At 46.4% G+C, this 27,140-nt stretch overlaps 1 protein-coding gene across 2 annotated transcripts in view; it reads right to left on the reverse strand.

Moving 5' to 3' along the window:
- The window catches only part of ASAP1 (ArfGAP with SH3 domain, ankyrin repeat and PH domain 1), a 224,541-nt gene extending 199,128 nt beyond the window's left edge, over positions 1–25,413 (reverse strand). The window contains exon 1 of one of the 2 annotated variants that reach the window (XM_073590339.1): positions 25,331–25,413. In XM_073590339.1, coding sequence (XP_073446440.1) covers positions 25,331–25,389 — 59 coding nt within the window. In that variant the 5' untranslated portion in view covers positions 25,390–25,413. The remainder of the gene's footprint in view (positions 1–25,330) is intronic. The other variant, XM_073590337.1, reaches the window with a different exon arrangement.
- Positions 25,414–27,140: the final 1,727 nt, after the last annotated feature.

Genomic DNA, 27,140 nt, shown 5'->3' on the forward strand with positions numbered 1-27,140 from the left:
CTCCAGCTCAGGGACTTTGGCCTCAGGGAATGCACAATAAGGAGGCATTTGAAGAAAAATGGGCTACATGGTCAAGTTACCAGAAGAAAGCCATTACTGCGCAAATGCCACAAAGTATCTCGCCTACAATATGCAAAACAGCACAGAGACAATCCTCAAATCTTGTGGAACAAGGTAATTTGGAGTGATAAGACCTAAATTGAACTTTTTGGCCACAACCAAAAACGCTACATTTGGAGAGAGGGAAACAAGGCCTATGATGAATGGAACACCATTCCTACTGTAAAGCGCGAAGGTGGATCGCTGATGTTCTGGGGATGTGTGAGCTACAAAAGCACAGGAAACTTGGTCAAAGTTGAGGGAAAGATGAATGCAGCACGTTATCAGCACATACTGGAGGCAAATTTGCAATCATCAGCCCGGAAGTTGCGCATGGAACGTACTTGGACATTCCATCATGACAACGACCCAAAACATAAGACCAATCGACCTGTCATTGGTTACAGCAGAACTAAGTGAAGGTACTGGAGTGGCCATCTCAGTATCCTGACCTCAATATCATTGAGCCTCTCTGGGGAGATCTCAAGTTCGCAGTTCATGCTAGACAGCCCAGGAATTTACAGGAACTTGAGGCTTTTTGCCAAGAAGAGTGGGCAGCTTTACCATCTAAGAAAATAAAGAACCTCATCCACAACTACCGCAAAAGACTTCAAGCTGTCATTGATGTTAGAGGGGGCAATACATACACGGTATTAAGAAATGGGGTATTTAAGCTTTTGATCAAGGTCATTTGGATGTTTTAGGTTATCATTATGATTTTAAAAGAGCACTAACCATGAGTGGAGAAAGGTTTTCGTGTTATCATTCATATTCTCTGAAAAAAGCTAAGAAAGCAGAAATTCTGCCAGGGAATGTAAACTTTTGAGCACAACTGTAGATAGATAGATAGATAGATAGATAGATAGATAGATAGATAGATAGATAGATAATATAGTGATAGAGAGATAGGTAATAGATAGAAAATAGATAGGTAACGGATAGATAATAGATAGATCATAGATGATTGATAGATAGATCGATCGATCGATAGATAGATAGATGCCTGATCATTCATTCTTACAGCAGATTAATATGGGGAAACAGGAGGATTAGCTGTTGGTTGATCAAAGGTTCAGCTGACAGCTATATGAGATATGATCAGCTTATAGATAGTGTCTAATTCTAGTGGGATCAGTCAGAAATAAAGTATTGAGATGGAATCAGCATCATGTGTAACTGAAGGCATAGCTCACGAGGTAGTACATACTATAGGATACTGTATATATGATGGGGTCTAAATACTACACCTTACCCAAACTGAATACAGGGGACCCTTCTGTTGTTTGATGCTGGGGAGAGATGGTCTTCAGGTTCAAAAGTGATATTGTAGTAACAGGAATAGGGGCCCTGACAGGATGTGGTGTCACGGACCAGTACCACCAGTATCACGGGACAGGCTCTATTTTGATTTTCTGCTATCATTACAGTTTACTTTCTTCGTCCGTTACATTCCTTTTTGGAAGCCAAACAGCTTAGGCAGAGCCGCGCAATTCTTCAATCACTTCTAGCAACAAAACAAAAAAAGTTTTTTGGCCGTACACCCTAATAGAAACCCAATGGATGTAATACTCTGGATAATTGAATCCAGGTTTCTAAAGAGTGTTCCACATGTCTGCACTTATCTCCCAGCACAGGATCAACTGGGTCCATGCGGCAAAACAACTCCACAACTCCGTTCCGGCTCCCAGTCCTGCAACGGGCGATTTACCACTCGGGCTTTGCATGGGGCCACATTGGAGTTTCTCTTTTTTTTGTGGAGTAAACAAGTTGAATGTACCATCACATGATGAAATTACTGACTCATCATTTCCTGCTGTTTTTTCTTCTTCAGGTCTTCGTATATTCATTGGAAACCTACGTTTCTCAAGAACCAGCTGTTTCCTGCACGAACACCAACAAGCACGAGATACTGCTAGTAATAATGGCCAGCACCTCTGCTCCGTTGGTCAGGTAACTGCGAAGGCACCAAGATGCAGCATTTGGGAATCGTGAGGTGGCTAATAAATGCTAATACATGGCCTAGTACTAAGGTGGGTTTCTCCCAATGCTCCACCAACGCAGTTCTCAGAACCTTTGCACAATCATAACAGGTCAGGGTGAAATAATACTGCCTATCAATGTTTAAGTGATATCACAACAATGGTTAAGTGATACTAATAAAAAATTTACAAATAATACTGCCACATAGTGCTCAAATAATACCACCGCCCAATGTTTAAAAATTACTTCCACTTATTGTTCAAATAACACTCCCACACAATGTTTAAATAATACCGCAACGTAATGTTTAAATAATACAGTCACACAAAGTTTAAATAATACCACCACACAATGCTTAAATAATGCCAAAACACAATACCGTCACAAAATGTTTAAATAATACCGCAACACAGTGTTTAAACAATACAGTCACAAAATGTTTAAATAATACCACCACACAATGCTTAAATAATGCCAACACACAATGCCGTTACACAATGTTTAAATAATACCGTCACACAATTTCAAACAATAAAACTATATAATGTTTAAATAACCCCACCACACAATACAATTTTTAAATTATATCTCCAAGCAATATTTAAATAGTACTGATCCATAATGTCTGAATAATACCACCCCACAGTGTGTAAATTATACCACCAAATGGTGTTTAAATAATATTTCTATATTAAATAATACCTCCCAACGGTGTTCAAATAATATCACTAGTGTGCAATGTATTGCTGCTTCATGTTAAAATAATACCGTCCAATGGTATTCAAAACATATTACCCATGTGCAATAATACTGCCACACAATGATCAAGTAATACCACCAAGCAGTGTTCCAATTATACCGCCACATAATGTTTAAAATATTATAGCTGCTCCATGTATAAATTGTCACGCCGGCGCCGCCTGGCAGGTCGGGGCCGGCGTCACCTGTCTCGCCGGGTCCTGCTCTGCCTGCTCCTGCTCCCGGGGTCTCCCCCCGACTCCCCGCTCACCACTCCAGCCGACGCGGGCGCCCCCAGTCTCCCGTCATGCAGCGCTGCATGGGGCTTCCTCCTCCTCCTCTGCTCCTGTCCCGGGCATGCGCCTTAGGCCACGGGCACGCGCTCTTCCCCTCACTTAACCCCTACTGCACCAGCCCTGTGGAGGGATTACCAATCAAGCTCCAACACAGGGAATATCAGGCGGCTCCTCCCTCATGGAGGCGCCTGATTATCATGTGCCTTCCGTACGGTACTCTGGCCTCGTCTGGTCTCTCCTGTCTCCAGTCGCTCCTGACTCCAGTCACTCCTGACTCCAGTCACTCCTGTCGCTCCTGACTCCTGTCGCTCCTGACTCCGGTTGCTCCTGACTCCTGTCGCTCCTGACTCCTGTCGCTCCTGACTCCGGTCGCTCCTGACTCCGGTCGCTCCTGACTCCTGTCGCTCCTGACTCCTGTCGCTCCTGACTCCTGGCCCTCCTGACTCCGGTCGCTCCTGACTCCTGTCGCTCCTGACTCCAGTCGCTCCTGACTCCAGTCGCTCCTGACTCCTGTCGCACCTGACTCCTGTCGCTCCTGACTCCTGTCGCTCCTGACTCCTGTCGCTCCTGACTCCAGTCGCTCCTGGTCCTCTTCCTTGTTTGTCTCATCCGGACCTGAGCCTCCCCTCTTGGTATCAGCTGTTGTGGTATTCGACTCCTTCGGGCCTGCTCCTAACGGTCCCTGTATAGGGGTCGGCACCACCTGGCCAGCTCGCCCCAGGGATCCCAGTACCATGACCCAGAGGGTCCACTCTTGCTACTCCTTACAGCATAATCAGGCCATGGACCCCGCTGGTGCCTCGGCAGCCACCCAAAAAGAACTACTCTTTTTGTGGGAGAACCAAGCCCGGATTATGGCTTTTATGAAGTCCATGGACACTCGGTTATCCGCCATTCAAACCTCCGATCCAGGGAGCGCCCCCTCTGCTGGTGGGACTCCAGCAGGAGCACGCGCAGCAGCGTGATACATAGTCCCATATCCTAAATTACATGGTGACTGTGGATGACCATTTGCAGTCCCTGCAGTCATCCGCAGCTGCCTCTGCCCCGCCCCGCGATCCTGCACCTTAGCCACCGCCACGTTTGGGGAAGCCTCCTAGGTATAGCGGGGATCCAAAATTGTGCCGGGGGTTTCTTAAGCAGTGCCGCCTACATTTCGAACTGTTGTCTCAGCAATACCCGTCTGATAGGGCTAAGGTGGCATTTATCGTGTCCCATCTCGAGGGGGAGGCCTTGGCATGGGTGAACCCCCTGTGGGAGCGGGATGATCCGGTGGTATCCAACCTACACGACTTCCTGGATACTTTCCGCCGGGTCTTTGACAAGCCCGGGCATCTGGTCTCCACCACGGAGTCCCTTTTCAATCTCCGACAGGGAACTCTTACCGTGGGACAGTACGCTATTCGCTTTCGGACCCTGGCCTCAGAGCTGCGGTGGAATAATGAGGTGTTGGTAGGGGCTTTTTGGAGGGGGCTTTCGGGGAGAATCAAGGACGAGCTTGCTGGTCGGGACACCCCCACCTCTTTAGAAGACCTTATATCCCTGGCGACTCGTATTGACTTGCGGTTCCAGGAACGCTCCCACGAGACAGTCAGGGAGAGCGGCCCGTCTAGGTTCAACCCAGCCCCCAGTCCTCGTTCGTTCAAGCCTGCCAGTAGTTCTGCCCCGGAGCCCATGCAGGTGGATCGCGTTAAGCTAGTGGAGCTGCGGCGCAGGGAAAGGTTAGAGCAAGGATTATGCCTCTATTGTGGTGGAACCAACCACTTCCTGCGTTTCTGTCCTGAGAGGCCGGGAAACTCCTCCGCCTAGGCCAGGTAAGAGAGGCCTCCCTAGGTGACTCTGTTCCCTCTCTACCCCTTACTATCTCAGCTTTAATTCTCCTAGGTCGGGAGGGTAGATCTGTGGAGGCGTATGTGGACTCGGGTGCGGCGGGCAACTTCATTCGGATGGAAGAGGTGGACAAGTTTTGGATTCCTGTCGTCACCCTAGAAGAACCGCGTGTGATCACCTCGGTGGATGGCAAGCAGTTACCTGTCCCCGTCACCACGGTCACTCTCGAGCTGGAAATGCAGATCGGAGCTCTCCACCTGGAGAGAATTGCTTTTTATGTTTTGCCTAATTTGTCTCACGCCCTGCTCCTTGGTCTGCCCTGGCTCAGGTCGCATGAGCCAGTCTTTGCTTGGCGCTCCGGGGAAGTCCTTCGCTGGGGTCACTCTTGCCAAGAACGTTGTCTGCTGCCTGTTACCCGTACCAATCTGCACCAAGTGCCCGCGGATCTTCCTGGGCTTCCTGTGGCCTACCATTCGTTTGCGGATGTCTTCAACAAGAAGGAAGCTGAGACCCTTCCCCTGCATCGAGCCTACGATTGCCCAATCGAGCTAGTTCCTGGAGCTACTCCTCCCAGGGGAAGAATATACCCGTTGTCGCCTGCAGAAACCTCAGCCATGACGGAGTACATCTGTGGCGCCCCAGAGGCTTCAGTCGCCACAGAGGTACTGCACCTTTTCCTAAGGTGTATTGCCCCACCATCCAGGTAGGCTGGGAACTCCTGACCACGCTCCACACCTGCATTCCACACACAGGATAGTTCAGTGGGGCCACCTAACAGCTTTATGCTGGGGGTTAGCAGAGCACCCCTCGTGGAACCCTGCTTTATAACACGTGATGTACTGGGAGGCAGGTGGAGTAAGATGATACAAAAGAGTGGGAAGAGTGAAAGTTATTGGTTAGTTGGTTAGAGGAGAGAGAAGAGAGAAGATGGGTGTCTGAGCGACGTGCTGCAGCAGGTCCCAGTGATCTGTGCTGCTGGCACTAGAAAGACCAGAGAAAGAGACTGAAAAGATTGATTACCTAACCTTCCATAAGAGAGAACAGATCGGAACGAAGGAGAATAGAAGGACGGTGGGAAGCAGGTTGAGACAGAGAGAGAACCCTTCCAGTCCAGAGAGCGCAAAGGCCGGGGCCCGGTCCCCGAGGTTGATTGGATCTTTATGTCCGGCAACAGACACCGGAGGAGTAGTGAGCCGCTAACGCCTTGCTCCCATCATAGACTTGGGACACAACAGCAACCGAATAGAGAGCCGGGACGCAGTGAGGAGTCCCCGAAGCAGGCTACAGCTGTCTGTCATACAAGTAAAGACTAGGAACACCTAGAGAGAGGCACTCCAGGGTAACTAAGTACTGGAGTGCTTCGCACCTAAAGACGCATTGGAGGAGTTGTTCAGTAAGGTACATGTTGGCGGAGTGTGGAAGGGAGAATCCTATCCTGCCTGGAGGTTGGCTGGAGCCCTGACCTGGAGAACACAGTACGGAGGCAGGCAGTTGTGTGAACTGCAAACAGTGAGTAAAGCTTTGGAACCGCATGCTCTGGTGTCCTCCAGTTATTCCAGCACCACTACACCTGGGGACAAGCCTCCATACCATTCTGCGCCTCTCCTCACCCATTGCACCTACACTGCCCTGGTACTACAGCTCCACCTGTGGGGAGCTATACCATCTGTGCTGCACCACACCATCAGTCCCAGCGGATCTGCATGCAGCGTTAGCTTACCATCTTACTTGCCAAACACCACGGGTGGCGTCACGAACTATTCATATAAACTTTAACACAATTAACATCACCGCCATTGATATTGGGCGCCCAAGGCCACGGACCGGGTCACCGCTGCTGTTACACATTCCCGCCTTGACACCGGCCCGGTACCGAGTACCCCGCTGCCCTGGGTGTGCGAGGGTGACCCACATCCAGGAGAAGTTGACCAGGGGCTTTATCCGGAAGTCGTCTTCTCCAGCAGGGGCCGGGTTTTTCTTTGTTCGTAAGAAGGATGGATCTCTTCGACCTTGCATTGATTACCGAGGCTTAAATAACATCACGGTCAAGCAGGGCGGGACTGGGACTAAAGTTCAGCCCTGGCATTTGAAGTTACACAGGCCCACTAGTCACATGGTGACTATATAATATCTTTGTACTCTTGTAGGTTACAAGAAGTGAGAGGAGATTAACACGACTGTATAAGATGTAGTCACAGCTGTGCCCAGTATTTCAGCTCAGTCCTATTTATTGCTTTAGTTGCAGTACTCCTCCCAAAGCTCTGTCCCCTTTGGTACGCACGGTGACAAAATTCCTGCCAGAACTGCTATCCATTGGGCAACCAGACCCCCTGGTCACAGCCGCTCCTATCATACCTCCCAACTTTTGAAGAAGGGAAAGAGGGAGAAAGACAACAGCGTGCGCAGTGCGCTGCTGCAAATTTTAGGCCACGCCCGGCCACACCAATTTCGCAACTAGTCACAACCATGTCCACGCCCAACCACACCCATTTAGCACTACTGATCACACTGACTGGTACTGAGGGCACAGTGGCTGGCATTATGGGCACATTTGCTGGTACTGTGGGCACACTGACTGGTACTAAGGAAGAGAGAAAACAGAGAGAGAAAAAAGGAAACAGAGAGAGAGAAAGGAGAGCGAGAGAGAAAGAAAGAACAGAGAGAGAAAGAAGAAAGAACAGAGAGAGAAAGAAAGAATTAAAGAAAAGAAAGAACAGAGAGAAAAAAAGAGAGGAAAGAAAAAGAAAGAGAGGAAAGAAAGAACAGAGAGAGAGAAAGAAAATGAGGGAAAGACAGAACAGAGAATGAGAAAGAAATAAAGATTCTATAAAGATACTATAGCAGCCCAGCTCCCATTGTAGCGCCCACCTGAGCCTCCCGATGCAGGACATATCATGATCCGCTCACATGGCCGGCATCCCCGATTCCAAGGCGATCCCGCTGTCTGCGCTGTCAGAGGAGGACATGGTGATGGATCTGAAGCATTCCTAGTTCCGTCACAATTTCCTCATGAAATTATCTCATTTCCGGTCAGCTTCCAGCACATCACTTCCGGTGGAACGTCATGTGTGAGTTTTAAAATGCTCCTCGGGGCTCCGCCGTGTACTCCTGTGTCCGTGGGAAAAGCCCGCCTTGTATGCTTCGTACACACTTGGCCGCGATCCGTTCATCCCGTACACATATGGCTCCACTCCGTACAGACACGGCTCCTCTCGGTACACCTCGTACACGCGCTGCTCCGCTCCATACACCTCGTACACCCGGCTCCGCTCCGTACACACATGGCTCCTCTCCATACACCTCGTACACACAGGGCTCCGCTCCGTACACCTCGTACACACAGGGCTCCGCTCCATACACCTCGTACACACAGGGCTCTGCTCCGTACACCTCGTACACACAGGGCTCTGCTCCGTACACCTCGTACACACACGGCTCCGCTCCGTACACCTCGTACACACAGGGCTCCGCTCCATACACCTCGTACACACAGGGCTCTGCTCCGTACACCTCGTACACACAGGGCTCTGCTCCGTACACCTCGTACACACAGGGCTCTGCTCTGTACACCTCGTACACACAGGGCTCTGCTCTGTACACCTCGTACACACAGGGCTCTGCTCCGTACACCTCGTACACACAGGGCTCTGCTCCGTACACCTCGTACACACACGGCTCCGCTCCGTACACCTCGTACACACAGGGCTCCGCTCCGTACACCTCGTACACACAGGTCTCCGCTCCGTACACCTCGTACACACAGGGCCCCTCTCCGTACACCTCGTACACACACGGCTCTGCTCTGTACACCTCGTACACACACGGCTCCGCTCCGTACACCTCGTACACACAGGGCTCCGCTCCGTACACCTCGTACACACAGGTCTCCGCTCCGTACACCTCGTACACACAGGGCTCCTCTCCGTACACCTCGTACACACAGGGTTCCGCTCCGTACACCTCGTACACACACGGCTCCTCTCCGTACACCTCATACACATCCGTGTTGTGAGTTCATTTTCCCCTTCATTACTGAGGCCCGAGGAACTCCCTCTTCTGGTAAAGAAAGGTAGTGAGCCTGATTGTCAAACACCTGAGGCTGATGATGAGAACTGGCTGAGTGGAGTTACGGAGTGGATATAAGGCTGCCGACGCCCTTCTGCCCTGCGGGTGATTTCTCTGTGGGATCCTTGGAGACCAGTCTGAATTCCTGCTCCTCCAAAGCTAAGTTTGCTGCTCGGCCTTTTGCTTTTGTGCTTTGACTTTGTTTTTGCTTTGTTTTTCTGGATTTCTGCCATTCCCTGCTGGGGTGTGCTGAATTCATTTAGCTCTGTCTTCTGAAGATACCTGAGTGCTGATTCAGTTTTTGAAGCCTAGCTGCTTCAGGGCCTTTTTCATATCAGCTTGTTGGCTTATGTCTTTGATAGGGTTTTGGCAGATTGCAGACAGCAGCCTTCCTGTCCTTTCCTATCTAGGTAGTTTTGGGGCTTTGCTCAGTCTATCTTTCTGTCTGTGTTAGTATTTTCATCTTGCTTCACCGTCATTATATGTTGGGGGCTGCCTATTGCTTTGGGGTCTGCTCTGGGGCAGTTTAGATTTCCCCTTTCTTTCTTTAGGCCTATGTATTTCTCCGGCTGTGATCGAGGGGTCTAGGGCATCGTAGGAACCCCCCACGGCTACTGCTAGTTGTGTTGATAGGTTCAGGGGTCTGCAATCTGATAGTTGCCAACTTCTCTGGTTTTCTGGACTTAGCTTGTATTTCTGCTTTTGCCTCCTACGGTGACTCATTCATAACAGAATCACCCGCCATACCACAGATTCTAGGGTACTCAATAGCAGGAAAGAATTGTGTAAAAAAAAAAAAAAAAAAGTGTGTATATTTTTTCCTCTGTATCTCTGAGGCCGTAGGGGGAATTTTTTTTTTTTCTCTCAATGGAGATAAAGCACGTACACCTCGTACACACACGGCTCCGCTCCGTACACCTCATAGACACACAGCTCTGCTACATCTACCCTGTAACCCCCTCCTGACCCCACACATACGGTACTTCCCTCATCCAGCCTCATGACAACAAGCACAGCAGAGCCCTGCAGACACCAAGAGGCAGGTCTGTGCGCACAGGACCTGTGATGAGGTCACAGGAGGGGCGGAGTCAATGGTCTGGACAAAGACTCCTGATCATGTGACCCCTGACTCCTCCCCTCCTGTGACCTCATCACAGGTCCTGTGTACAGAGAAGAGAGCAGGCAAGCGACGCTGTGAGTGGCTGCGGGGGGGGAGGTCTCATGCTAGGGCGAGGATGGGGTGCGTTGGGGGGGGCGTGGTGGCTTATCTCCCCGCAGTGAGGGATAGAAAAATCCCAGGAGGGTTGGAAACTATAACCGCCATGCCCGCAGAGAGGGCCGGCGGCAGGAACAACAGCAGGCCAGTGGCCGAATCAGCTGGCAAGCAGCCAGATGAGCGGGCACTGCCGCCCGCGGCCCACATGACAGCGGCCCAGCGGGAAAATGCCCAGTTGGGCATATTACCAATCCGGGCCTGCGGTCAAGAATAGGTATCCTCTACCACTTGTTCCCGAACTGTTTGACCGCCTGCGTGGTGCCCGGATCTTACCAAACTGGATCTACGGGGGGCCTACAATTTGGTCCGAATACATGCCGGAGATCAGTGGAAGACCACCTTCAACACGCGGGATGGCCATTATGAATATTTGGTCATGCCCTTTGGACTTTGCAACACCCCAGCGGTCTTCCAAGAATTTGTTAACGACGTCTTCCGGGATCTTCTGTACTCGTGCCTCGCGGTGTATTTAGATGACATCCTCATCTTTTCATCAGACCTGTCCTCTCACAGGAGGAGTGTTCGCCTCGTCTTGCAACGCCTGCGGGAGAATCAACTTTATGCCAAGTTAGAAAAATGCCTGTTTGAGCAGACCTCTCTACCCTTCTTGGGGTATATCATCACGGACTCGGGGTTGCGAATGGACCCAGAGAAATTGTCCGTGGTGCTCAAATGGCCCCGACCTGTCGGAGTGAAAGCCATTCAATGGTTCTTGGGCTTCGCAAATTGCTATATGCAATTCATTCCTCACTTCTCTGCTTTAACCAAGCCTATTGTTGCCCTTACCCGGAAGGGAGCAAGACCGAACATCTGGCCCTCGGAAGCTGAAGACGCATTCCTCGCCCTGAAGCAGGCCTTTGCCACGGCTCCGGTTTTGCATCAGCCAGAGGTCGGCAAGCCCTTCGTCTTGGAGGTAGATGCATCTTCTACTGGGGCTGGGGCGATTCTTTCCCAAAAGACGTCCACCGGGCGCTTGGCTCCGTGCGGGTTCTTCTCCAAGTCATTCTCACCCGCAGAATGTAACTACACGATTGGGGATCGAGAGTTGCTGGCCATAAAGATGGCGCTGGAGGAGTGGCGTTATCTCCTGGAAGGGGCAGTCCATCTCTTCACCATCTTCACTGATCACAAAAACTTGGCCTACCTCCAGTTGGCTCAAAGACTCAACTCCAGACAAGCCAGGTGGTCATTGTTTTTCTCTCGCTTCGACTTTGAGCTCCACTTCCGACCCGGTGACAAGAATACCAAAGCAGATGCTTTTTCCTGGTCCCTGCAGTCACCCGAAGTGGAGGAGGCTCCGTCGCATGTTATCGATACTGCCCGGTTTATCACGGTAGCTCCAGTGAATCTTCGTTCCGTGCTGCCTGGCAAGACCATCGTCCCGCAGGATAAAAGGGCAGAAGTACTATGCTGGGGCCACTCCTCCAAGATCGCTGGACATGTTAGCATCAAGAAGACTCTTGGGCTGGTTTCCCGTTATTACTGGTGGCCTTCTCTATGCCAGGATGTATTAGACTTCGTGGCCTCCTGCTCAATTTGCGCCAGGAAGAAGGTACCTAGAAGCTTGTCCTCCGGTCTCCTTCAGCCGTTGCCTGTTCCCGAAGCCCCCTGCAACACATTGCCATGGATTTTTTACCGACTTACCCTGCTCTTCTGGATGCACGACTGTTCTGGTAGTAGTCGATCAGTTTTCCAAAATGGCCCATTTTGTCCCATTACCCAGCTTGCCCACGGCTTCCGAATTGGCCAGAATCTTCATTCATCAGATTTTCTCAGCGAATCATGTGTGACCGCGGGGTACAGTTTACCTCCCGCTTCTGGAAAGCACTCTGTAAACTCTTGGGCATATCTCTGGATTTCTCTTCCGCTTATCATCCACAGACCAACGGGCAAGTTGAACGGGTCAACCAAGTCTTGACCTACCTGCGGAACTTCTCCAATGCCCATCATGACAATTGGGTCTATCTTCTTCCATGGGCAGAGTAAGCCCATAACAATCAATGAATCCACCACCAAGTCTCCGTTTTTTGTGGTCTCCGGTCAGAACCCAGGTGGGCCTCTTCCAGTATCTTCATCCTCTGGCGTACCCGCCACGGATGCCCTCTCCCAAGAGTTTTACCAGGTCTGGAGGAGGACCAAAGAGGCTCTTATACAAGCTGCGGCCCGGATGAAAAAACATGCCGACAAGAGGCGGAGGGATCTCCCACCATACCATCCAGGAGACAAAGTCTGGCTGACAACATCCGCTTGAAAATCCCTTCGTATAAATTGGGTCCCCGGTACATCGGTCCCTTTGAGATTCTTGGACGCATCAACAATACGACCTATAGATTGGGGCTGCCTGTTTCACTCCGGGTCCATAACGCCTTCCATGTCTCGCTTTTGAAACCGGTAGTCCGCAATCAGTTCTGCCCTGCGCCTCCTGTTGTTCGTCAGCTAGTAGGGGCCGATGACGTCTTTGAGGTGTAAGATATTTTGGCCATGAAAAAGGTTAGGGGAAAGACCTTTTTCCTCATCGATTGGAAAGGGTTCGGTCTTGAGGAGAGGTCTTGGGAGCCGCGAGAGAATGTGGATGCTCCACGCATCATGGACCAATTCTTGGCCAATATCAGAAGGAGGAGACGTAAAGGGGGTGTACTGTCACGCCGGCACCGCCTGGCAGGTCGGTACCAGCGCCGCCTGTCAGGTCGGGGCCGGCGTCACCTGTCTCGCCGGGTCCCGCTCTGCCTGCTCCTGCTCCCGGGGTCTGCCCCCGACTCCCCGCTCACCACTCCAGCCGGCACGCAGCGCCCCCAGTCTCCCATCCTGCAGCGCTGCATGGGGCTTCCTCCTCTGCTCCTGTCCCGGGCATACGCCTTAGGCCACGGGCGCGCGCTCTTCCCCTCACTTAACCCCTGCTGCACCAGCCCTGTGGAGCGATTACCATTCAAGCTCCAGCACAGAGTATTACAGGCGGCTCCTCCCTCATGGAGGCACCTGATTATCGTGTGCCTTCCGTACGGTACTCTGGCCCCGTCTGGTCTCTCCTGACTCCTGTCGCTCCTGACTCCTGTCGCTCCTGACTCCGGTCGCTCCTGACTCCGGTCGCTCCTGACTCCGGTCGCTCCTGACTCTGGTCGCTCCTGACTCCAGTCACTCCTGACTCCAGTCACTCCTGGTCCTCTGCCTTGTTTGTCTCATCCGCACCTGAGCCGCCCCTCTTGGTATCAGCTGTCACGGTATTCGACTCCTTCGGGCCTGCTCCTAACGGTCCCTGTATAGGGGTCGGCACCACCTGGCCAGCTCGCCCCAGGGATCCTGGTACCGTGACCCAGAGGGTCCACTCTTGCTACTCCTTACATAAATAATATCTTCCCTTTAGGTTTAATTAGTATTTCTATCCTGTTTTTAAATAATACCAAAACCCAGTGATTAAATAATACCGCCACATAGCATTTGAATAATACTATCACACATTATATAAAGTACCATGGCACAATGTTTGTATAAAACCACACAACAATGTTTAAATAATACCAACAAATTGTATTTCTTTGAAATAATACCAAAACACAGTGATTAAATACTACCGCCACACAATGTTCTAATAATAGTGTTTGCATCAGTTCATGCAAATAACATGCCTACAACTACTGTATGAACATTTGGTTTTCTTTTTATTCTGAAGCAAACAACAAATAGGACAAAATAACTGAAAACTTCAGTGTGCATAATTATTCACCCCCGTAATGTCAGTACTTTGTAGAGCCTCCTTTTGCAGCAATTACAGCTGCAATTTGCTTTGGATAAGTCTCTGTGAGCTTTCCACATCTTGCCACTGGGATTTTGGCCAATTACTCAAGGCAAAACTGCTCCATCTCCTTCATGTTGGATGGTTTCCTCTGATGAACAGAAATCTTCAGGTCTGACCACAGATTCTCCATTGGATTTTGGTCTGGGCTTTGACTAGGCCACTCCAATACATTTACACATTTCCCATTAAACGACTCGAGTGTTGATTTCTCAGTATGCTTTGGGCCATTGTCTTCTTGGAAGGTGAATCTCTGTCCCAGTCTCAAATCACTGACAGATTGAAACAGGTTTTCCTCAAGAATATCCCTTTATTTTGCATCATGCATCTTCCTCTCAACTCTGACTATTTTCCCTGTCCCTTCTGCCAAATAACATCCCCATAGCATGATGATGCCACCACCATGTTTCACTGTGGGGATGGCGTGTGCCAGGTGATGAGCTGTGTTGGTTTGGCGCCAGACATAGCGTTTACCTTGGTGACCAAAAGGTTCAATTTTGGTCTCTTCTTTCCACAGCTCTTTCCTCCATACATTAGGGGAGTCTCCCACGTGTCTTTTGGCAAACTCAAAATGAGCCTTACAATTTTTGTGAATAAGTAAAGGTTTTTTCTGCCCTCTCTTCCATAAAGTACACCTCTGTGTAGTGTATGGCTTATTGTGGTGATTTGGACCGATGCTCCAGTCCCTGCTTGGGAACTCTGAAGCTCCTTCAAGGTCATCTTTGGTCTCTCTGCTGCCTCTCTGATTAATGCCCTCCTTGCCCGGGCTGAGAGTTTTGGTGGGCGCCCGTCTGTTGGCACGTTTGTTGTTCTTTGATGATAATGGATTGATGGTGCTCCGGGGGATCATCAGAGATTGGGATATTTTCTTATAACCCAACCCTGACTTTTACTTCTCAACAACATTGCCCCTGACTTGTTTTGAGATCTCCTTGGTCTTCCTGATGTTTGGTTGGTTGTGCCTCTTGATTAAAGGGGTTGTCCGGTCCAAATCAATAAGTCTGTGGTCACTCTGTGTGAATACATATGCACATGACAATTTTTAGCTACTTGATCCAATAAATTTAATTTATGCCTATATTTTTCTCACTTCACCAACGTAGACTAGTGATGATGCCTCACGCACAAATCGTATTACAAAAATATTTATACACAGATTGTAACGTAGCACCCATGGGGGTGAATACTTTTGCAAGCCTCTGTACATGCTTCGTTTGTACACACACAAGTGTAGAAGCTCCTATGCCCCAGATGATATCCATAATAAGGCTGACCATGTGCTATTTATCATGCATCAGGGCCTGATGTGACTTCTACCGATGTGTCACCTTATAGCTACATCCCCACATGGACGCGCACAACATATATGCTCCCGACATGCTCACTGTTCCTTTTGCGGAGGAATTTTTTTTCACATTTCGGAGCCCACGAGATGTGCCATTCCCAATATTCTCTCGGTAGCAGAATCTCATCTTGTGTGTTAGCTGCAATCCATGAAGTTTCCGGTGGGGTTAACGGGTCAGCCGCCTTGGAGCAGATGTGCATTGCCATTACCTTCTGCAGGACCATTCTTTAATCAGCTTTTAGTGCGCTTAGTCCACGGAAGCTAATTGCACTGCCATTAGCCGGCCTGGAGGTTGGAACTAGTTCAAATCCAATTTAAAGGAGAACTCCTCTCGAATGTTAAGGGTTATTTTTCCATAGGATAGGAGATAACGTACTGATCACTGGTGGTCTAACCATTGAGATCCTCAGGGATCCCAAGAGTGGGGCTCTGTAACCCGGGACATTAACTCTTCAGGGCCCATCTTAAACAGAGTGGAGGTGCACAAGTGAGGCTTTCTTTCTATTCAGTCATCATGGAATCATGGGTGGTCCTCCAATGATCAGTAAGGTGTCCCTTATCTTAAGGACAGATGATAATTTAATACTTTAGGATGCAAAGCCCCATCTTAAGTAGAGAGGAGGCTTCCTCTCTCTTCCTCGGAGGTGCGCATGTGCAGCTTCCTTTCCATTCATTGTCTATGTCTATGAGAGTGCAGGGGAAAGCCATGGGTTGTTCAAGACGGAACACTGGAGAGCTCACGAGTTCCAAAGCCCAAATCTCAGAATGCAAGACTTCTTTTCTGTTAATTCATCATGGAATTATGGGTGGTCCTCTAACGATCAGTAAGGTATCCCTTATCTTACAGATAGAGGATAATTTAATAATTTGGGAATCAGAGCCCTGTCTCAAATAGAGAGGAGGCTTCCTTTCCATTCATTGTCTATTGGACTGCTGGAGAAAGACAAGATCTATGCAAGATTGAACACTGGAGAGCCCTGTTCCCAAGTTTTAAAGCCTCGATCTTAGAATAAAGGAATTCGCCAACGATTAGTAAAGTATCCCCTATCCTATGGATTGGAGATAATTTAATAATGTGGGACGCAGTGCCCCATCTCATTTGGAGCAGAGGTGTGCATGTGCAGCTTTCTTTCTATTCATTGTCTATGGGACTGTTGGGGAAAGCCAAGATCTACACAAGACTAAACACCAGAGATCCCCGTTCCCAAATCTTACAGCATCGATCTTGGAATAAAGGAAATCGACAATGATTAGTAAGGTGTCCCCTATCCTATAGATTGGAGATATTCTAATAATTTTGGAAGCAGAGCCCCACCTCAGTTTGAGCAGAGGTGCGCATGCGCGGCTTCCTTTCTATTCATTGTCTATGGGACTGCTGGAGAAAGCAAAGACCTATGCAAGATTAAACACTGGAGAACCCCATTCCCAAGATCTAAAACCTCGATCTCTGTATAAAGGGGGCATCACTTTTGGTAAACTGGGGGAAATGCCCAAAATCCAATCTGCTCAGGGGGTCGCTGTTACAAACCTATAGCTGAAATGCCAACAAAGCTTGATGAGTCCGCAAGTGATTGAGAAAAAAACAAAGTCATATTGGTCACTTATTTCTTGGGATCTCTGGTGGGTGTTAAAACAAAGAAGGGTGGGGTACTGATTGGGTGTAAGAGGATTGTGAAAATGGAGATTAGTGAGACACAAAGGAACTCAAAATGAAATGTTGTCGAATTTTAGCAATGTACAGGACAGACCACAGCAGCCCCATAACTGTTTGGTGTCTGCACCTTATCTCCTATCCCAGGGTGCAGGCCTGTTATGTTTCACCCCATACATTGCTTAAATCCGTGCCGGTTGTCAGACCCCCCCATCAATCTGATATTGATGCTCTATCCTATGAATAAGCGACAGGCAACCCCTTAAACTATATTTCATGCATTGCGTTAGACTGTGAATAAGAAGCCCATCTGTAGAACAAATCTTTCACCTTTGCTGATAGGTTCCGGCCTGATACATTCTTCCTACACTGACACATTGTACCAAACTCTCAGTAAGTACAGGGGCCATAGTGGCTGTGTCCGGGTACAGCATATTGTTGCTTTAAAGAAGACCTGACACCGCCTCGTTTTAGTAAATGTTTATATTCCCCATTGTCAAAGGTGTGACACCGGAGAGACCACGCAGAGTCCCACCGCTGCCACCAATTTGTCAAAGAGGTCGTCTCTCAACCCACCCGCTATTAAATTTGGAGCAAACAGCTCTTGGCTGCCCCCTATCGTCCGGGCAATTACGCGATCGGCTGACGATCAGTGGAGGAGGCTGCGTTTTTTCCACTAATAGGCTGTTTTTTGGGAAACTAACAATGAGCGTATGGTATATACACCTCCAGTTCCAACTTATGAAATATATGTATATACCTCCGATACAGTCACTGCGAACTCCAAGATAACCCCAGACTACTCGCTGCCACCACCAGTTGATTTTTTTTTAATTAGGTGATAGGTTTATGTCTGAGGTCTGTTTCATCTACACCGTGTGCAGAATTATTAGGCAAGTTGTATTTGAGAGGATTCTTTTTATTATTGAATAGCAACTACGGTATGTTCTCAATCAATCCAAAAGACTCATAGATATCAAAGCTTAATATTTTTGGAGTGGGTTTTTTTTAGATTTGGCTATCTTAGGAGGATATCTGTTTGTGCAGGTAACTATTACTGTGCAGAATTATTAGGCAACTTAATAAAAACCAAATATATACCCATCTCACTTGTTTATTTTTACCAGGTAAACCAATATAACACAAAATTTAGAAATAAACATTTCTGACATTCAAAAACAAAGCAAAAAACATCAGTGACCATTATAGCCACCTTTCTTTACGATGACTGTTAGGCGTCGGGTTCCTGCAACTGCACAGCAGGAATCCAGAGCCTTGCATTCAGCGGTCTCCCATTCTCCACCGACCGCTCAGGAGTCTGCAAGCAATGCCGGCGTTCCAGACGCCCTACTCAGACCAGCTCTGTGGGTCTGGCTGTTGCTGCCACCTGTGGGCCAGTAATAGCAGCGCAGGCTGCTCAGCAGCAAGCTACTTCAGAGGCTAAGTCCTCAAGTCGCGCTACTGGGCATGCTCACGAGACGATCTCCCATTGGAGATCGGGAGTCACATGCTCAGGTCCTTCTCATGATCTGATTGGTCCATCTCAGGGATCTGGAAGCTTCCGGAAGGTCCCGGCTATAAAAGGTTCGCATGGCCGCTCGGCCATGCGCTAGTATAGACTCTACTTGCTACATGTGTGAATGATGACTCATTAAGACTCCCCTCCCTCTGATATTACTTGTGTGGATACGGACTTAGTCATAGAGTCAGCACCAGTCAGTGGCACGCTACAGGCCACAGTGCATATCATCACCTAACTAGCATCCGTCTGTCACATAGCGGCTGTGTCAATCACCGCGCTGCAGTCTGCAGCACCTGTGGGCGTCCGCGGTAGCGACGCCGCACGCACTGTAGGTCTAGACAGTCTCTGTCCCTCTGCCTTGGGCTCAGCTCCTGTGACCATATACCGTGCGTGCATTTCTCTGAGACCTGTGAGTCCAACAGGCTCAGTACTTATGTTTATGTCTAAGGCGTCTCTGAAGTTAACAGAGTACACCCAGTGCACACCGAGTGACGTTCAACCCGTGTGCGATATACCGCCATATTGTGCGTCTGCCATTATATAGCAGCAGTTTAACACCTCTGCATGGTGGACCCCGGGTGGCGAACGCACTTTCTATTATTTTATATTTAGTGCGTTCCGCCATCCCTAACGATGACACTCAAAAGCCTTCCATCCATAGATTCTGTCAGTTGCTTGATCTGTTTACGATCAACATTGCGTGCCGCAGCCACCACAGCCTCCCAGACAATGTTCCCAGAGGTGTACTGTTTTCACTCCCTGTAGATCTCACATTTTATGAGGGACCACAGGTTCTCTATGGGGTTCAGATCAGGTGAACAAGGGGGCCATGTCATTATTTTTTCTTCTTTTAGACCTTTACTGGCCAGCCACGCTGTGGAGTATTTGGATGCATGTGATAGAGCAGTGTCCTGCATGAAAATCATGTTTTTCTTGAACGATACCGACTTCTTCCTGTACCACTGCTTGAAGAAGGTGTCTTCCAGAAACTGGCAGTAGGTCTGGGAGTTGAGCTTCACTCCATCCTTTGACTTTCCAGAGTCCGTTAAATCTTACTTCGGATCCATTTTGCCAAAGGAAAGAAAGTTGCCTAATAATTAAGCACACCTTATATAGGGTGTTGATGTAATTAGACCACACCCCTCCTCATTACAGAGATGCAAATCACCTGATTTACATAATTGGCAGTTGGCTTTCAAGCCTATACAGCTTGGAGTAGGACAACATGTATAAAAAGGATGATGTGATCAAAATACTCATTTGCCTAATAATTCTGCACCCAGTGTATTGGAGTATTGGCACACATGTCCAACCTTCTCTCCAGTTATGCAGGAGCCTTACGTGTGAATGGAGAGCAGGTTGCGCATGCGCAATGTTGCTCCATTCATTTCCTGTAGGAAAAATGGAGATAGCCAAGTACACCAGTCAGCTATCTTCTACAGTCCCATAGCGAGCACGACCTGGGCTTCACTTATGCAGGAGCCCTATGTATGAATGTAACGCAGGTTGCATATGTGTGATGTCGCTCTGTTAATTCTGTGTAGGACTGATGGAGAACTGGATAGGACAGTGCCAGGCGATCTTGGTGAGTCCCATAAAGAATTATTGGAGTATTGGCACACATGTACAACCTTCTGTCCATATAGGCAGGAGCCCTCTGTGTGAAATGAGCGCAGGTCACAGTTCACGCATGCGCAATGCTGCTCCGTGCATTCTCTGCAGGACAAATGGAGCCAAATACAATTACTGTATCTTCGATAGTCCTATAGAGAATAAATGGTGCACGATCTGTGCTTCATTTGTGCAGGAGTCCTACGTGTGAATGGAGCACAGGTTGCGCATGCTCAATATCTATAGGAAAGATTCCTCCACTGTCTCCATCAGTTCTGTTGGGAATGAATTAAGCAGCAGTGCACATGTGTAAATGGTGCTCCAATCACACAGAGAATTGGGGACCTCGATTTCATGATTGCTGGGGGTTTTAGTGGTCAACCCTCCCCCCCGCTAATCCAAAAAGTATTTAATACCCAATTGATAGGCGATAAGTTTTGATTTGTGATTGTAATGATATTGTGTAACAACTGGTTCCAGATTATGACATTTTCTGGATTAGCACATGCCAGATTAAAGGATTTTTTTTTTACTATACATACTACTCAGCTCCATATAATGTTATTTGTATCCAAGTAGCAACTGTAAAGAAGGCTGATGAATAATTAGTGAGTGAGGAGATAAAAGGATGATTAATTAGGGAAGGGTCTGCTTTTCCTGGCGGCCTGGAGTCCCGCAGGAGCGTTTCGTTGCTTGCAGTCATCTGTTGAATCACTTGTGTGTTCGGAGCTAAACGAGATCTCTTTTGTGAACATTACAGGCGCCTCCTGAGACCGCTCCGGATAAGTAGTTATCTGTATACGAAGAGCGCGCCGTAATGTAACCGTCTCAATATTAGAACTTTGACGAATCTCATGTGCCGGCCATAATGGCTGTAAATGGGGCTATTGATTCCTGCATCTATGTGTTGCTCCAGAAATATCTGTTTAGTAGCTGAAAATTGAATAAAATATAAAGATCAACTCAGGAGATAGAATAAACAGAGGAGACAAGTGTCCTTGGCACAGCGGAGCTTAAAGGGAATGTCCATTTATTAATAACAGATCATTTTTAGGTCCAATAGTCTGTGATAATTCTCTATAAATCTTTCTATATTTATATCTATTTCTTATTCTTTTTAAATCTATATTTGTGCTTAAAAGTTTACATACTCCGGCAGAATTTTTGCTTTCTTGGCCTTTTTTTCAGAGAATATGAATGATAACACCAAAACTTTTTCTCCACTCATGGTTAGTGGTTGGGTGAAGCCATTTATTGTCAAACTATTGTGTTTTCTCTTTTTAAATCGTAATGACAACTCGAAACATCCAAATGACCCTGATCAAAAGTTCACATGCCGATTTCTTAATATCGTGTATTGCCCCCTCTAACATCAATGACAGCTTGAAGTCATTTGAGTTGTGGATGAGGTTCTTTATTTTCTCAGATGGTAAAGCTGTCCACTCTTCTTGGTAAAAAGCCTCCAGTTCCTGTAAATTCCAGGGCTGTCTAGCATGAACTACGCGTGTGAGATCTCCCCAGAGTGGCTCAATGATATTGAGGTCAGGAGAATGAGATGGCCACTCCAGAACTTTCAGTTTGTTCTGCTGCAGCCAATGGTAGGTCGATTTGACCTTGTGTTTAGGAACGTCCAAGTACGTCCCATGCATTTCTTATGGGCTGACAATTGCAAATTTGCCTACAGTATTTGCTGATAATGTGCTGCATTCATCTTTTCTTCAACCTTGGCCAAGTTTCCTGTGCCTTTGTACCTCACACATCCCCAAAACATCAGCGATCCACCTCCGTACTTTACAGTAGGAATGGTGTTCCTTTCATCATAGGCCTTGTTGACCTCTCCCCAAATGTAACATTTATTGTTTTGGCCAAAAAGTTCCATTTTGGTCTCATCACTCCAAATTACCTTGTTCCAGAAGTCTTGAGGCTTGTCTCTGTTCTGTTTTGTGTATTGTAGGCGAGATATTTTGAGGCATTTGCGCAGTAATGGCTTTCTTCTGGTGACTCGAGCATGCAGCCCATTTTTCTTCAAGTGCCTCCTTATTGTGCATCTTGAAACAGCCACAACACTAGATTTCAGAGTCCAGTTTTTCAGCTGATGTTATTTGTGGGTTTTTCTTTGCATCCCGAACAATTTTTCTGGCAGTTGTGGCCAAAATTTTTGTTGATCTACCTGACTGCAGTTCTATTTTTACTCAGCCCCTGTTAATCACAGTTTGAACGCTGCTGACTGGCATTATCAATTCCTTGGATATCTTTTTGTATCCCTTTCTTGTTTTATACAGTTCAACTACCTTTTCCTGTAGATCCGTTGACAATTCTTTTGCTTTCCCCATGACTCACAATCCAGAAATGTCAGTGGCTAGATGAAATATGCAGGAGTCTGTCTGGACCCCAGAAAGTCACTCAGCTTTTATGCATACACACTGATTGTAAGCATTCAGGTCACAGGTGAGGATGTTACCTTTAGTAGCCATTCAAACCCATTTGTGTCAACTTCTGTGCATGTTATCAGGCTAAAATCACCAGGGTATGTAATAGGTAAACTTTGGATCAGGGTCATTTGGATGTTTTGGGTTGTCATTTTGATTTAGAAACAGAAAATACAGTACTGTAGTTTGACAATAAATGGCTTCACCCAACCACTAACGATGAGTGGAGAAATATCATTCATATTCTCTGAAAAAAGGCCAAGAAAGCAAAAATTCTTCCGGGTATGAAAACTTTTGAGCACAACTGTATTTCTCATAGTATCCTTATTGAAAAAATGACCAAGAATGGGATTGACAAGGCTAGGGTTAGGTGGATTCATGACTGGCTCAGTGATTGTACTCAAAGAGAGGCAATAAATGGTTGCACATACAATTGGAAGAGTGTTTCAAGTGGGGTACCACAAGGCTCTGTCCTGGCTCCAGTGTTGGTCAACATTTTTAAAAATGATCTAGATAAGGGAACTGAAAGTAAACTAATCAAATTTACAGATGATGCAAAGCTATGAGGGACAGCTAACACTAGACAGAGAAAGGATTCAGAAGGATCTAGGTAAGCTTCAACAATGGGCAGCGGCTAATAGAATGGTGTTTAACAGAGAGAAATGCAAGATTCTACATCTGGACAAGAAAAACAAAAATTACATCTACAAAATGGGAGGAATAGAACAAAGCATCAGCACATGTGAAAAAGACTTGGGTATACTAATAGTTTGCATGACTGCACATGAGTCAACAATGTGATGATTCAGGGTTCTGGCAGTTTCACTTTTTGACTTGTGCTCATAACAGGAGAGACGTTCTTGGTTCTTGTGTCAGCATGTGGTCAGTTCTGTGCATGTTAGCTACAAAAATGAGCCATTTGTCCAGCCCCCTTCTCTATTTATGCACAATCCACTAGCCCCTTTATCTTTTTATGAGCAGTCAGCCAGCACTCCTTTCTATTTAAGTGCATTCTGCCAACCTCCTTCCCTATTTGTGAGCAATCAGCATGCCTTCTTCTCTATTTATGAGCAATCAGCCAGCCCCCTTCTCTATATATGAGCATTCCGCCAGCCCCCTTTCTCTATTTATGTGCAATCTGGCAGCCCTCTTTCTCTATTTATGTGCAATCTGCCAGCCCCCTTCTCTGTTTATGAGCAATCCAATATCCCCTTCCTCTATATATGAGCAACCAGCCCCCTTTGCAAAGAACAAACTTTGACAATTTAGATAATATTATATATTTTTATAAATAATAATCCCTTATTGTAATATTGTGGTCTGTACTGTCCAAATGATCTAATAAGAACACTTATGGTTGCAGAAGGAACACTTCTTTCAATAAGTTCTCCTTAATGGCAGTATTTTGATCTTCATACAGTATAAGTCAAGTTTAATAATTTTTAAAGAAAACAACATTTCGACTTCAATTCTTTAGTTTCAAGGTCTCTGTTTGCTGTCAGTGAATGGGGATGGTCGTTATATCCAGTATCGCCAATCCCTGGGTCTCACTGGTTATCGGCCTCTAATCGGGAATGGTCGTATTTGCGCAGTGAATTTCTTTGGTCCCTGACAATCAGAGTTTTACCCCAGCTACCCACAATCCGGGCAGAGGAGCTGCAGTTTCAGCCATTATCGTCTCTAGTGGCCTGCTATAGATGCCAAGTCACAGGGATTTCAGAACTGTCAGGCTGAAGCAAACATGCTTGGAAGGCATCAAACATTAGGAAGGAACCTTATCAGTGATGCTTGTCTCAGTGCTAATGTGCAAATTGCCTCTTCGGAGGGGAAGAGGACTAGAACTTTTTCTCTCTAAAGAGTCAATTTGTGTATTTAATTTCCCAGAGTAGCACGGCAAGACTTATAAGCTTCCTCATATTGGCATGCCAGGCTAGGCATGTCACTCTCCAAAAGGAGATACGTTACCCCATTGCTATAACATGGGAAACTGCTGTGAGTGTGCTGTGCATTGTGCTCTGAGAGGGAGGAGAGAGTAGCAACTCGTAGTAGAGGGAGTAGTAAAAAGATAAAACAACCATAAGAATCGAACAAAATGTTTCTTGATGATCCTCATTGGGATCTTGAGCCTGGACTAATTAGCAATATCCAAGCATATCATATAGTTTTCAAGAAATGCGACGATCTAGGTCACCATGACATGGTTTTCCTTGTTTTACCCACCTACAAAGACCCATGGGTAGCTTTGATACCATGATCCATGTTCCCTGATACGTAGATGCATTCATCTCATGAAGGCACCATGTGGCCGTCACCAAGTGGTGCACGTGCTTTATCCGCCCTTTCAGTGGCTACGGCACCGAGAAGGTGACTCATTGTAGAAAAGTACATGAAAAGGAGGAGATACGCAGCTCCGCCACCTGAATGATGTCATTGTGCGGCATTTCTTCCCATTGTGCTTCATGCACATCCTATTATAACAATGCGACAATAAATGACTCAAAAGTTAATGACGGTAAAATACTATCGAAGCCACGTGCGAATGATTCAGCTGAGAGAAAAAGTAAATGAACCCCGGGTTTCTCCAAACACCCAATAAGTACAATAAGCGTCATGGATTTACATGTATTTGTCCTAAACTGGATAATGAATCATTGCTGGAAATGGGCACACAGGGTCTCCGTAATACGAGGTCACCTACCGAGTCCATAATGAATCCCTGGATGAAAAACTAGAGAGCCTGGAGGCTGACGATCGCATGTCTCAGCTGTCACCGCCAGAAAATTACCTGTGACGGAAACAAGAGAAAAGCATAAGACACAATGGCTGCAAATGACGGCAATTTACTTGTTTTCTTCCAGTTTACTGTTAATGGCTGAAGAAAACCGAAAAGAATGACTCATGAAATTTATCAGGGATTGTGGTTCAATGAGCAACATGTGACACTATTACAGTATCTTACACCTTAGGTTGTCATAAATAGCAAAACATTCATATTTTATCAATGTGTATCCATGTTACCAGCACAGCATGGTTACAGAGCAAGCATGGTACAGGAGTATAATAATACTGCACAATGGACAAGAATGTAACTATTATAATACTGCTACAATATACAAGAATATAACTACTATACTACTGCCCCCTATGTACAAGAATACAGCTAATATAATATTGCCCCCTATATACAAGAATATAACTACTATAATACTGCTCCTATGTACAAGAATATAACTACTATACTACTGCCCCCTATGTACAAGAATACAGCTAATATAATATTGCCCCCTATATACAAGAATATAACTACTATAATACTGCTCCTATGTACAAGAATATAACTACTATACTACTGCCCCCTATGTACAAGAATACAGCTAATATAATATTGCCCCCTATATACAAGAATATAACTACTATAATACTGTCCCTATGTACAAGAATATAACTACTATACTACTGCCTCTTATGTACAAGAATATAACTACTATAATACTGCCCCTATGTACAAGAATATAATTACTATAATACTGCCCCCTATGTACAAGAATACAACTAATATAATATTGCCCCCTATATACAACAATATAACTACTATAATACTGTCCCTATGTACAAGAATATAACTACTATACTACTGCCTCCTATGTACAAAAATACAACTAATATAATAATGCCCCCCTATATACAAGAACATAACTACTATAATACTGTCCCTATGTGCAAGAATATAACTACTATAATACTGCCCCTATGTACAAGAATATAACTACTATAATACTGCCCCTATGTACAAGAATATAACTACTATAATACTGCCCCCTATGTACAAGAATATAACTAATATAATACTGCCCCTATGTACAAGAACATAACTACTATAATACTGCCCCCATGTACAAAAATACAACTAATATAATACTGACCCCCTATATACAAGAATATATCTACTATAATACTGCCCCCTATGTACAAAAATACAACTACTATAATACTGCCCCTATGTACAAGAATAGAACTACTATAATACTGCTCCTATGTACAAGAATATAACTACTATAATACTGCCCCTATGTATAAAAATATGACTACTATAATACTGCCCCTATGTACAAGGATATAACTACTATAATACTGCCCCCTATGTACAATAATACAACTAATATAATACTGCCCCTATGTACAAGAATACAACTAATATAATACTGCCCCCTATATACAAGAACATAACTAATATAATACTGCCCCTCTATGTACAAGAATATAACTACTATAATACTGCTCCTATGTACAAGGATATAACTACTATAATACTGCCCCCTATGTACAATAATACAACTTATATAATACCGCCCCTATGTACAAGAATATGACTACTATAATACTGCCCCTATGTACAAGGATATAACAACTATAATACTGCCCCCTATGTACAAGAATACAACTAATATAATACTGCCCCCTATGTACAAAAATATGACTACTATAATACTACCCCTATGTACAAGAAT

The sequence above is a fragment of the Dendrobates tinctorius genome, unplaced genomic scaffold, assembly GCF_039654945.1.
Source record: "Dendrobates tinctorius isolate UK_male_01 unplaced genomic scaffold, ASM3965494v1 ptg000116l, whole genome shotgun sequence".
Lineage (NCBI taxonomy): Eukaryota > Metazoa > Chordata > Amphibia > Anura > Dendrobatidae > Dendrobates > Dendrobates tinctorius.